Below are 14,104 nucleotides of genomic sequence, written 5' to 3'. Positions count from 1 at the left end.
ATAGTGTCCCAGATATTTTGAAATTCCCATTCACACCTTCTTGTCTTTCTCTTTGTTGGACTGTATTGGATATGCTACTTAGTCTTCTAGCTTACATACTCTTTTCTTTCCTTCATCCATTCTACTGGTGAGACTTTCTGCAGAGGATTTTTTTTTTTTAATTTCACTGATTGTGTTTTTCAGAGCTAGAATTTCTGCCTGGCTTTTCTTCAGTATTTCTATTCCCTTACTTATGTCTTGTAATGACCTCCTTATTTTATTAAGTGGGTTTCCTGTGTTCTCTTGGAATTTCTTCAGGAGTTTGTTTCCTTCTTTAATTATTTGATTCTTTTAACTTCTTCTTTGATTTCATTGAGTATCAATAAAATCATTTGTATAAATTCTTTGTCAAGCATTTCATCTAAAAGAGTCTCATTGGGGACCATTTCTGATGGATTCATATTTTTATGGGATTGTACTGTTTTGATTCTTTGTGGTTCTTATAATGTTGCCATATTTGCATCCTGAGTTGATTTGCTGCTTGGGTTTTTTAATAGTGCAGTGCTTTTAGATTTGGATGGTCAACTTTATATACTTTCAGAGTAGGAGTTTAAGTGCCAAGTGTAGCTCTTATAGTCAATCCAACTGCAAAAGTAATCCTAGGTGTTTAGTTTGCCTGCTATTCAAAATTCTAGTGGGATGGGTGGATCCTTTTATGGCAAATTCTAAAATTCATCTGAGCAATATACACATTTGATAAAAACCAGCACAGAGTATGCAACTGTGGGGATTGAAACAGATAACCTTATAAAGCCACAAACCCTAAGGGTGTGTGTTGCTCTAAACCATTAATCCTGTCAGCTGGGTGGTTGAGATTTCTGTTCTGAAATGAGTTCCAGTTCAGCCTGGGTCTGAATCAGACCCTGCCCCCAATAATGACAGAAGGAATAGAGAGTGGCACTAAGAGTCTGAAACATTGAAGGCAACAGTAGTTAAGCCACAAAAACAGCGGAATTGAGAATGGTATATCCAACTGAGAATATGTAACCCATAACCTTCCCTGACATAGAAAGAGAAATTAGCACTTCCAGTACATGCCTAAATATTTGCTTTTTGTCAGTCAGTCTCATTACCTTTTGGGGTGGCTTCAAATCTCATGAATGCTGAGTGTCCACCACAATTTCTCCCTTTCAGTGGGTCATCTATTGGCCCTGTTTATGATATGTTTGTCTGTTCAAAAGATTTTTAGCTTCATGAAATCACATTGGTTCCATGCTTGTCTAATTTTCTGGGCTTTTGGCATGTTGTTCAGGAAGTCTTTTCCCAGTCCTATATCATGGAGTGTTGCCTCCTATCTTTTCATCCAGTAGTTGAAGATTTTTAGGTCTTATATTGAGGTCATTAATCTATTTGGACTTGATTGTTGTGTATGGAGAATTGAGTGGGTCTAATTTCATTTTTCTACTTATGGTCATCCAATTTTCCAAAACCTTTTGCTGAAGTTATTGTCTTTTCTCCAGTCTATATTATTGGCACCTTTGTCAAAGATAAAGTAGCTTTAGTTACTTGATCTAAAACCTTGGGCTTCAATTCTTTTCCATTGGTCTATGTTCCTATTTCTAAGTAAGTACCTTTTTGTTTTTGTTACTATGGCTTTGTAATATAGCTGATGATATGCTTGGATATCTGAGACCTGCTTCCATTCTATATGAATGTTGAGATCATTTTTTCAATCTCTGTTAAGAATAATTCTGGTATTTTTATTGGTATTGTGTTAAATCTGTATATTGCATCTGATAGAATGGCCATTTTTAAAATATTAAATCTACCTATTCAAAAACATGGGATGTCTTTCCTTCTTGTAAAGTCCTACTCAACTTCTTTCTTGAGTTTTTTTAATGTTTTCATGATACAGATTTTTCACATCCTTGGCTAGTGCTATTCCAAGGTATTTGATATTTTATTGTTTGTATTGTTAATGGGACAGTCTCACAGATTTCTTTCTCTGTATATTTATCTTTGCATATAGAAAAGCTACTGATTTTTGTGCATTGATTTTGTATTATGCCTCTTTAATGAAAAAAAATCACCTTTAGAAGTTTTGAGATGGAGACTGTCAGGTCACTTATGTACAGGATCATGTCATCTGAACATAGGGCTAACTTGACTTCATCCTTTCCCATTTGAATCCCTTTTATTTCCTCCCCCTGTCTTATTGCTTGGGCTAGTATTTCTAATACCATGATGAAGAGCAGTGGTGAGAGTGGGCACTCCTTTCTTGTTGCCAATCTCAGTAAGAGGTCCTTGAGTCTTTTGCCATTAAGTATTATTTGGGTGTTAGGTGCTTTACATATAGCCTTTATTGTGTTGAGGTACAAACCTTCCATGCCAATCCTTTCTAGTGTTTTGATCATGAAGTGGAGGTGTATTTTGTCAAAAGCCCTCTCTGCATCAACTGAGATGATCATGGGTTTCTTATGATTAAGTTCATTCATGAAGTGTATTATGTTGACACATTTATATATGTTGAACCATCCCTGCATCCCATAGATAAAGCCTACTTGGTCAAGATGGATAATGCTTTTGATGTGTTGTTAATCTGCTTTGTAAAGATTTTGCTTAGGATATTTGCATCTAAGTTCATCAGGGATATAGGCCTATAGTTTCCTTTCCTTGTTGTATCTCTGTCTGGTTTTTGTATTAGGGCAATGCTAGCTTCATAAAAAGAGTTGAGAAGGATTCCCTGGTCTCCAATTATGCAAAACATTTTGAGAAAAATTGGTTTCAGCTCTTCAATGAAGTTTTGATAGAATTCAACTGAGAAGTCATCTAGTCTTAGACTTTTCTATTTGGGGAGGTTTTTGATCACCTTTTAATTCTCCATGGATGTGATAGGTTTACTTAGGAGATTAATCTGCTCTGGGCTTAGTTTTGGTAGGTGGCATATATTTAGGATTTCATCCATTTTTCACAGATTATTCAATTTTGTGTACTAGAGGTTTTGGAAGTATTCCATGATGATTTTTCAAATTTCGTTGATGTCTGTTGTCATCACTCCTTTTTCATTTCTGATTGCATTAATTTAAGATTTCTGTCTTTTTTACTTGACCACATTGGCCAGGGGTTTGCTAATCTTCTTTATTTTTCAAGGAACCAGATCTTTGTTTCACCAATTTTTAAAATTGTTTTCTTAGTTTCCATTTCATTAATTTCTGCTCTAATCTTGATTATTTCTTTCTGTCTGGAGATTTTTGGATTGGATTCTTCTTGTTTTTCCATTGTCTTCTTATGAACATTTAGTTATTAATTTGGGATTTCACTCTTTGTAATAAAGGCATTTAATGGTATGAATTTTCCCCTTAGGACTGTCTTCATTGTGTCCTGTAAGTTTTGGTAGGTTGTGTTTTCACTATTGTTCAATTCTAGTTATTTTACAATTAAAAAAAATTTTTTTCTATGACTCATTCATTGTTTTAAAGTGTGTTATTTAGTCTCCAGGAGCTGGTGGGATTCTTGATGTGTCTTTTGTTGTGGATTTCTAGTATTAATGCATTTTTATCTGATATGTTTCAGGAAGTTACTTCAATTGTCCTGACTTTATGGAGGTACACTGTATGGCCTAATATATGGTCAATTTTGGAGAAGGTTCCTTGGACTGCTGAGAAGAATGTGTATTCCATAGAGTTGGAGTAGAAAATTCTGTAGATGTCTGTTAGGTCTAGTTGATCTATGATGTTGTCAAGCTCTGTTATTTCCCCATTGCTGTTCTGATTTGAGGATCTTTGTATTGATGATAGTGGAGTATTGAAGTCTCAGACTAGGTATTTGTTTTTGTTTTATTGTCAAGTATATTTTGTTTAATAAAGTATGGTGCATCTTTGTTTGGTACATATAGATTTATGATAGTCATGTGCTCCTATTGGATAATTCCCTTGATGAATAGGAAGTGACACTGGGAACCTGGACCAGGGAACTGGGATGAACCAGGAAGCAGGGGTCTGGCCCACTCATTCTATGCCTGCTCCCCCTTTGTGCAGGGAACTAGGAACAGGGAGGTGGGAGGAGCTGGGAAACAGGAGTCTGGCCTACTCACTGTCTGTAGCTGTACCTGAGGGCACACCATCTATGTCAGAGAATCCAAAACAGGGAACTGGGATGAGTCAGAAAGGAAGGGTCTGGCCTTCTAATTTCATACTGCTGTGCAGGCCTGCACACTGTCCCACTGAGGGAACTGGAGCCAAGGACCTGGGAAGATTAGGGAAACAGGGTTTTGCCTACTAACCTCATGCTGCAGTGCCTGCCTGCACACCATCCAGTGCAGAAAACCCAGTCCAGGGAACTTGGAGGAGATGGAAAGCAGGGGTCTGTACTACTCACTCCAGGCTGTGCTCCTTTCTGCACACTGTACAGTGCAGGGAACATCACACATTAGTTTTTTAAATGTGTGTGTGTGTGTGTGTGTGTGTGTGTGCGTGTGCATATGTGAACACATATAGGCTTGATTCTGTGTATGGAAACCAGATGACAACCTCTGGAGTCATTTCTGAGGAAGTTGGTTCACCTTCCTTTGTGAGACAGAGTTGTTCAGTAGCCTGCAGCTCTTCAATTAGGCTGGACAGATTATCCATTGAACTACAAGGATTCTATGTTTTGGTCTTCTTAGTGCTTTGATTATAAGTATGCACCAGCATACCAGGCATTTTACATGGGCACTAGGCCTTGAATTTAGGTCCTCATGCATGAAAAGTAAATCAGGACTTCACTGACTAAGGATCTCATCTCCCCAGTCCCTTATTTGTCTTACAAATGAAAGTTTGTACCCATAAACTAATATCCTATCAATTCTCATCTTAAATGTCTATTTGGATCTTTACCTCATTTTGATACTGATTATATTTTGCCTTGATTTTTGCAGTTAATTTTTATGTATTTCTTATATGTTGTAAATAATAATAACTTACTGATTTTCAAATATATCTCCCATCCCATAAGTTGTCTTTTCATTTTGTTCTTTTTTGTCTTTTGCTAGGCCATAATGCAATTTGGTATAGTACTGCTTATTTTTCCTTCTCTTGCCTGAACTTTAGAGTCCTGTTCAAAAATCACTAGTAAATTACTGTCAAAATGATATCCTGCTGTTTCTTTTAGGAATTTCAAAGTTATTAGTCATTATATTTAAGCCCTTAGTCTAATTTTCAATTAAATTTTGTAACATTGATGTATATGTGAGTAGAAGGTTTCGATATCCTACTTTAAACAAAGCATAATCCTCCATACTGGAAATTTAGAAAAGTACCTGGATGGGCACTTTAAGCAAAACAGAGCCAACATATACAAATAGAGCTCAAGGCAGCAGAATACACATTATTCACCTGTGCATACATAATGTTCTCCTAGACAGATCATATACTAGGCAGCAAGACAAGCCTGTACAAATTTGAGTACTGAAATCATGTCAACTGTTTTATCTGGCCACAATGCTATGAAACTGTAAATTAACAACAGAAGACATTTTGAAAGGTTCATGGTATGTTTAAATTAAATTACATGTCTCAGAACTGCAGTTTTAAGAGAGAAATTTTCAGCATTAAGTGTTTACATAAGAAAAAGAAAACACTTCAATTTAAAAAAATCTGACTTCACACTTCAAGAATATAGCACAATGAGAAAAAAATAAGCTAAAAATTAGCAAATGGAATGGAATAGATCAAAGAACAAATAAATGAAATAAATACTAGACAAAAAGAAAAGATCAGCAAAAATAAACATTGGATAATTAGGAACTAACAGGTAATAAAATTAAGTCAAAAATGAAAGAGGAAATACAGCAAATGTAATAGCAGTATAATTAGGGAGTACTATATATAATTTTACCATATAAAATAGGCAACCTGTAGGAAATGAATAAATTCCAAAAATGCTTACTTTACAAAAATGAATCATGAAGACATTAAATCTGAACCAAACAATAAATAAAATTACCAGTAAAAATCTCTCCCAAAAGATCAAGATCAGAGAACTTCATTGGTGAGTTCTACTAAACAGTCAATGCATCATTACCAACTGAGCTATAGCCTCAGTCTATATATATATATATATCAGGCATAAAAGTGGATTTGTAAACTTATGTGTACCATGACATAAAATTCTTCATTAACTGTATGATATATACATTACATTAGCTGTATGATTTATATGAATATATAAATAATTCTAGGCACATAAATGAATAGATGAATAGCTATGTTTAAAAGCATTAGGTCTTTCCCTCAATGTGCATGCTAATGCTAAGCAGAATATGACTGCATTTCTTAAGTGAATTGTAAAGGGATTTTTTTTGACATGGGCATAAACTTTGTTTTTAAAATTGGAATTACTAAATGTTACCAAAGGAATATTTCCCTCATAGTACTAGTCCAGTTTTATTAGCTGACTGGAAAACTAGACAATCCTCCCAAGCTCAAAGAGGTAAGGGCTTAACCTCTTACTCATCATCATCTGTGCCATCCCCAACCTGGCCATTGTTGGAATTCTTCCTCTTCACATGACCGGGCTGGCCACAATCATGTAGAGAATGGAGGGAGTAGTGAGTGTGCTTCTGGAAATCCAGGCAGAAAATGAAGGATGGGATCTTCAAAACCTGCTTGCAGACCCTGATATGGCACTGGTGGATGAGCACATGGGCCAGGCCCAGCTTGAAGACCTGGCTCTGCAGCTGCCTCTCCAAGAAATACTCAATCTTCAGGCCCAAGGTGTAATCCAGCTTCATCTTGCCCTTATCCAGCATCCCCATGTGAACAAGTTGCCCCAGTGGGGAATTACCCTCTAAAAGACACCACAGGTCCTTTTCATACAGGGTCAGCATCATAGTTGTGGACTTAAATACTCCATTATCAGCAATAGATAGATCATCCAAACAGAAAATTAATATGGAAGTAAGAGAGCTCAACACCACCATAGATCAATTAGATCTAATGGACATTTGCAGAATATTCTACCCACAATCTAAAGAATACAGATTCTTCTCAGCAGCTCATGGAATCTTCTCTAAAATACATCATATACTGGGCCATTAAGCCTGACTCCAAACATTTAAGAAAATCAACATAATTTCCTGCATGATATCAGATCACAATGCTATAATGCTAGAAATTAGCAACAAGAGATGCTCCAGGAAATTTTTTAAAAGATATTTGTCCATTGGCTGAAGACTAGATGGCTGAAAGGCAAGAGAGTAGGCAGAAGGCATCACATGTATCCTGTGAGGAAAGATGTTGATTGGTAATGCTCACTTGGGTTAGGATCGTGGCTGTGGAGGTTGTGGTGGGCAATTCATAAATACACTTAATAGCTGTCACTAGTCAGACTTGTTTATTAATTTGATGAGAGTACTGAAGCAAAAGAAAATAAGAGATGTTAAAACTCATGTGTGAACAAAACAGATACATATGATCTCTCTATCATATTTCAGGTAGGAACTAAAAAATGTCTATTTACACATATGAAAAGTATGTATTTTTAAAATTTTTGTTTATTTTTATTTATTTAGGGTTACTGAGACAGAGAGAAAGAGAGAGAGAGAGAAGGAGAGAGAATGGGCACCACTGCGAACGAACTCCAGATGCACGTGCCACCATGTGCATCTGCCTTACATGGGTACTGGGGTATCAAGCCTTGAGCCAGGCTCCTTAGGTTTCCTAGGCAAGCCCCTAACTGCTAAGCCATCTCTCCAGCCCAACTATGTGGTTTTAGTAACCAGGATTTCATTGTCAATTTAGGAGGTCAATGACAACTGAGCTACATGACAACTTGAATTTATGCATATGCTTTTAAGGAAAGAAAATATAGAGCTTTCATTGTATTCTCAAAGAACAATAAACAAGGTTAAAAGCCTCTATGAGTCCATTAGTTATTGTCACTCATGCTGATGTATAGCCAGTGCTTCTACTGCTCTCCACTGGGCTTGCCTAGATGCTGCTCCATATAACTTCAGGCCACATGTGCTCCTGGTCTAGTACATCATTCTGGGTACAGTGGGCAGCTTGACAGTGCTGTTTTCATGGTGATGGCAGAACACAGTGTTTGAGTGGCATCTGCTGACATTACAAGGATCCAAAGTGACAAATCACCAAAGGAATGGTGATGCAATTGTACATTTAAGTGGAAGGGAGCATAAAGTTACATGTCATATTTTTACATTTTCATTCCATAACTTACACTAACAAAAACCATCAAGTTGGCACTTTCTGAAGAGTGGATTTAGCACTCACATTATAAGTCATCAACACAGTTCATGGCACAAAGTAATAGTTTGAACATACTTTTTAAATAATGCAATTCTGTGTCTATTAGCTTTGTTTGTCTCTTTACAAATAAGAGCTGGTAAAGGTTGTAAAAATGACTGAACTATTGGTTTAGCTTGTTGTACCAAAATAAGAGTTGAGTATATTTTGCACAGAGGTTTACTTTTCCTTCTGGTTAGCATGGCAAACACTCACTAAATGGTATCCTATTTAACGGACACCCTCAGCGTCACTTTGAATAAGTGCTGTCACTAACCAAAGTCTAGAAGCATTGAATCTAAGTGTGATCAGAGTCAATGAGGTTAATATTCAAGTAGTTCCTGTAAGGAGGTAATTTTAAGTCATATTTTAAAGGGGCAGAAAGAAACATGGAGAATTTTATATCTTTGTTGTTTACCTTTTAATTATATTTTGTTTGACTATATTTGGACAGAGGGTTTCAAAAAAGGAAAATAGGACTAAGGAAGTCACAAGGATGATACCTAATGTAAATCTAGTATTGGTTGTCTTTATGAAGAGGGAGACACGAAGGATATTTGGGCACACAGGAGAGGCCCTGTGAAGACCTAGAGAGAAGTAGTAACTGAAAGCCAGGGAGAGCAGTTAGGTGAAAACAAACCAGCAAGAATCTTGCTGTTTCACTTCCAGCACCCAAAACTAGAAAAAATAACTTTCTGTCTGTTAGCCAGGCAGTTTGTAATATTTGGTTGTGGCAACCAAGGATATTAATATAACCTCCTCATTCAAAACACAGTGGTGTATTTAAGCATAAAATTACAATGGCTTTATTTTTTTCCATTATTATTATTATTTATTTTGTTTTTTCTTTTTTTAAATTTTTATTAGCATTTTCCATGATTATAAAAAAATATCCCATGGTAATTCCCTCCCTCCACCCCACACTTTCCCCTTTCAAATTCCATTCTCCATCATATTACCTCCCCATCACAATCATTGTACTTACATATATACAATATCAACCTATTAGGTACCCTCCTCCCTTCCTTTCTCTTCCCTTTATATCTCCTTTTTAACTTACTGGCCTCTGCTACTAAGTATTTTCCTTCTCATGCAGAAGCCCAATCATCTGTAGCTAGGATCCACATATGAGAGAGAACATGTGGCTATTTTTTTTTTTCTTTAGTGAACAACCTCTACTGAATAGGTACTGGGAAATGACTCTGTATATGTGATTTTATTTAACTATCAGTTTCATTAAGTGTTATTTTTCTGTCTAAGGTTAAACAGTGATGAAGGATGGATGCAACCTTAACTTTCACCTTATAAATATTGTTATTTCATAATCCTATGCTAGATTGCACTGCATAGAATCAAAAACATGCCATAATTTAATATTAACACTAACACTACTATAGCATGTTTGGAGATAGACTTATGACACTACTCCTTTAATTTCTTTAATACAAGCATTGTACACCTACCTCATAGCAACACTGATCAACTGGAAAGAGGAAACATCTGCTTTTGTTGCAGACGTTCCATGAACACATTTATTATGAATTCATGTTTAGGAGAACTTTACATTGTGTTTAAATTTAATGGATATTACTCCTTGTTCAAAGGTCTTGCTGTGCATTCCATTTCCCCTCTAAATGTCAGAGGGGAATGGAAACTTGTAGTGCTATAAAATACTTGGAGTCTTCATTTGTTGCAGATTAGTTACAAAATTTATTACAAAATTAGGAGCAGCACTGTTTTCAAACTGAGAACTGTTATAGGGAAGAATGAGCTGAATAGAGTGTAAGGGGCTGAACTGCTTTCTGTTAAGCCTGTTTGGGGCTTTCCTGAGCATCCTAGTAACATTATCTTCTCTCTATCTCTTTCTCACTCTTTCTCTAGAGTCACCGGAATGATAACCAGCTATTGGTAAATAATTACCTTTATATTCATGAAGAGAAAATTATACCTAAGACAGGCCAAAACTCATGCTATAAAGGATGCTACATTTGTATCCCTGGATTATTTTAGTATAAAATAGAATAAGGATCATAGGAATAGGGCTGAAATAAGGACATATGGCACCTAAGGTGGTATGAATAACAACATAAAGGAAGATAATGTAAAATCCTGGATTTCTTCAGTGAACCCTGAACCTCCAGACTAACGACTTTTTATGAAGCTCTTTAGATGATGTTCAGCTAACTAGGGAAATGAAAACTGAGAAATGGTTTCCTTTCAATGTCTGAATTGTTTTTCTTCTAAGATATTTTCACATTTCACATGGGGATTGGGTTGTCCTGCCAAATATTTAACAGTTACAAACATGATAATGAATTCCTAGTGAAAATGGATCATCCCAATTTGTTTATTTGAAAGGTTTGGCATATGTTGTGTGAGCCATTGAACATGCAAGGTCTTTAGTTGGGCTTCTGTTTCTTTAGAAGCATTAGGAGAGATTGCAGAGGGGTGTCCCTGATCTTAGTAATGGTGTGAGGCAGGGATAGTTCTGTCATCCTTCAGCTTTCTGCTAAGCCTGTTTGGGGCTTTCCTGAACATCCTAGTGACATTATCTTCTCTCTATCTCTATCTCTTTCTCACTATTTCTCCAGAGACACCAGAATGATAACCAGCTATTGGTAAATAATTACCTTTATATTCATGAAGAGAAAATTATACCTAAGACAGGCCAAAAATCATGCTATAAAGGATGCTACATTTGTATTCCTGGATTATTACATAGGAAAGCAACTGTTCTCATTTTTTGTAATAGATATATTCTACAAAGCTATCAGAAATATGTGTATATATGTAAATTAATAGTGATAATAAAAAAAGTCAAATGATGTATGTTTTGCATGAGGATAAAACTCTAGTTTATAGCATGCTTTCCTGTAAAGATCATATTACTTGATTCTCATCATATCTTGCAATATAAATATTATTCTAGGTTGACAAGAATGCAGTAATGTTGCATGGGCTGTCACCGCTGTTGGGAGGCAAAATCTACTTTCAGCCAAACACAATTCTCTAAAATGGTACTATACTTAAAAAAATAATGAGTTATTTTTTATTCAGTTTTTTACGTTCTTTTTTATTAGATATGGACATACTTAGTATGTAAACAACACATGTTGGTACCATTGTTTCACTCACCCCTGCCCATTTTCTGAATATGCCTTACTAGTTGGGGATGCAGGACAACCCCATAGGTATTGTGGGTCATGCATTGTGGAGGCAGCTGTCAGGCATGGGGGAGAGGCAATGTCTCTATGAAAAATGTCCCAACTTGTGGCTCTAACAGTTTTTCTGCCTTCTCTTTCATGAAATTCCCTGAGCCATGTTGGGTGCATTTTAAATCTACTTCAGTGATGGGCTCTTAGGAGCCACTGGATCTGTGGTTTGGTAGGTGTTGAGTGTCCTCGGTGTCTATATCCTTCACCCTTGTGCTGATATCAGATTCACTGAAAAAGGTGCACTCTTGCAAATTTCCCTAATTACTCTGTGGTTTCAGCTGGGGTCAGAGTGAAGTGTGCTGGGTCTCCTCAGGTTCTGCTCCCACCTGAAAAGAGGATCATATTCTTCAATGGAGAGTGAAGTCAGCACCAGTTAAATGGGATGACCATTATCAATTTAAAAAGAATTTAAAAGGTATAGACACTCTTATAGTCCAAGATTAGTGGAAGCTTGACATTGGAAAGTAAAATTGTTAACTGGATATGATTCTGACTTGTTTCCCAGTTCAGTTATGGTTTCCTTTCCACAGAGAGGATCTAATAACAAATCCAAGAGCAATTGGTTACTTAACATGACTTTGTGCCACTACTGTACTTGTGAGAGCATCATATCAGGTAGTTTGCTTTAGAGTAGCTTAGGCATTGAGGTTCTCAGGCATATGTTGGCCACTTTTCTCCAGTAACTCATATAGCGCCTTCCAGCAATAGATTGGCTGTCTGGGGACTGGTCCTCTTCCAAATTCCAACCATTTCTCTCCATGGTCTGTGCCACAGCATATGGTGTCTTCAGCATTAGGATATTGTTTAGTAAATGGTGGTGCACATGCATTTGGTGCATACAGATTTATAATAGTGATATGCTCTTCTTGGACCATTCCCTTGATGAGTAAGAATTGGCCTTATTTGTCCTTTTTTATTACTTTTGTATTGAACTCTATTTTATTGGATATTTATGTAGCAAAACAAGCTTGCTTTTTTTTTTTTTTTCCATTTGGTGGGAATATCATCTTTCATCCTTTCACCATGATGTCATACATATCTATCTTTAGTGGTGAGGTGGGTTTCTTGAAGACAGCTGATAGAAGGGTTTGGTTTTTTGATCCACCCTCATAACTTGTGTCTTTTGATGGGTGATTTAAGACCATTAATATTTAGGATTATTAGCGGGGTATGGTGGCATATGCCTTTAATCCCACTGCATGGGAGACAGAGGTAGGAGGATTTGAGGCCACCCTGAGAATATATAGTGAATTCCAGGTCAGCCTGAGGTAGAGTGAGATGCTACCTCAAAAAAAAATAATAATAATAATAAGATTATGACTGTGAGGTTTTAATTAATCCCTGCCATGATTAGGTATTTTATGGGGTTTATTGCTTTCTTATAATTTGCACTATGTTGAGTTTGGTCTACTTTTGGTTATTGTGATCTTGTTGTTGTTGGCTCTTATTATTGGTTGTTTGACTGTTCTGTGTGGAGTATTCCCTCAAGTATTCTCTGTAGGTTTGGCTTTGTGCTCACATAATCATAGAATTGACTTTTTCATGGAAAATTTTCCTTTCACTATCTATTATGAAGGATACTTTTGCTGGGTAGAGTAGCTTGGATTGGAAACCTTAGTTTTTAGACTTTGAAGTGTTACATTCCAGGCCCTTCTGGATTTTAGAGTTTCCATTGAGAAATTGGACATAATGTTATGTGATTGCCTTTGTATGTTGTGAATTGTTTCTCACCTGCTGCTTTTAACACTCTCTCTTTGTGTTTTTTTTTTTTTTTGGTTTTTTTTTTTTTTTTTTTTTTTTTTGAGGTAGGGTTTCACTCTATCCAAAGCTGACCTGGAATTCACTATGTAGTCTCAGGGAGGCCTTGAACTCATAGTGACCCTCATACCTCTGCCTCCTGAGTGCTGGGATTAAATGTGTGTGCCACCATGCCTGGCTTCTTTGTGTTCATTTTTAAGAGTTTGAACTATGATGTGCCTTGTAGGGTTTCTGCTTTGGTCCTGTCAGTTTGCTGTTCTGTGGGCTTCTTGTATCTGGATGGGCCTTTCTTTTGAGAGACTCAGAAAATTTTCCTCAACAATTTTGTTGAATATGTTCTCCATTTCTCTTGCCTAGATTTCCTCTCCTTCTGGTGTACCCATGATCTGTATGTTTGGTTATTTTAAGGTAGACCACAGTTCCCTCCTATTCTGTTCACTTGATGTTTTGAACTGAGTGAAATTTTTGGCCTCCTAATCAGTTTCTTCTGACTTGTCTTCCAGGTGAGAGGTTCTGTGTTCTGCATGAGTAACTTTGTTGCTGATGGGTTCTAGCAAGGTTTTTATAATTTCTACTTGATTTTTGTTTTCTGTTGTATTATTTTGCATTGACTCATTTTTGAGGTATAATTTCAGTTTGAGTTCTGATTTTCTTGATGCTTCCAGGAATTCATTCTTGCACTTGATCAAGTCTTCATTAAGCTTAATCAATCTCTTGTTGAGATCTTCCATTTCTTGACTATCCTTCAATTTGTTCATATCTCTCTTGAGGGTTTTATTGTTTTCTTCAAATAAGTTAAGCTTACTGTCAAAAGCTCAATGATCTAAGACATGATTCTGTTTAATGTCATTGATGTGATTGTTGGTTCTT

At 36.4% G+C, this 14,104-nt stretch overlaps 1 protein-coding gene across 1 annotated transcript; it reads right to left on the bottom strand.

Moving 5' to 3' along the window:
- Positions 1–6,463: 6,463 nt before the first annotated feature.
- Positions 6,464–6,847, bottom strand: LOC101611702 (40S ribosomal protein S9-like). Its single transcript, XM_045159516.1, has one exon. It carries the CDS (start codon positions 6,845–6,847, stop codon positions 6,464–6,466), a length of 384 nt encoding a protein of 127 aa, XP_045015451.1.
- Between the last annotated feature and the right edge of the window lie 7,257 nt (positions 6,848–14,104).

This window comes from Jaculus jaculus, chromosome 9 (genome assembly GCF_020740685.1).
Source record: "Jaculus jaculus isolate mJacJac1 chromosome 9, mJacJac1.mat.Y.cur, whole genome shotgun sequence".
Classification (NCBI taxonomy): domain Eukaryota; kingdom Metazoa; phylum Chordata; class Mammalia; order Rodentia; family Dipodidae; genus Jaculus; species Jaculus jaculus.
Note: the sequence above shows the minus strand (reverse complement) of the source record. Positions and strands in the feature narration are given on the sequence as shown.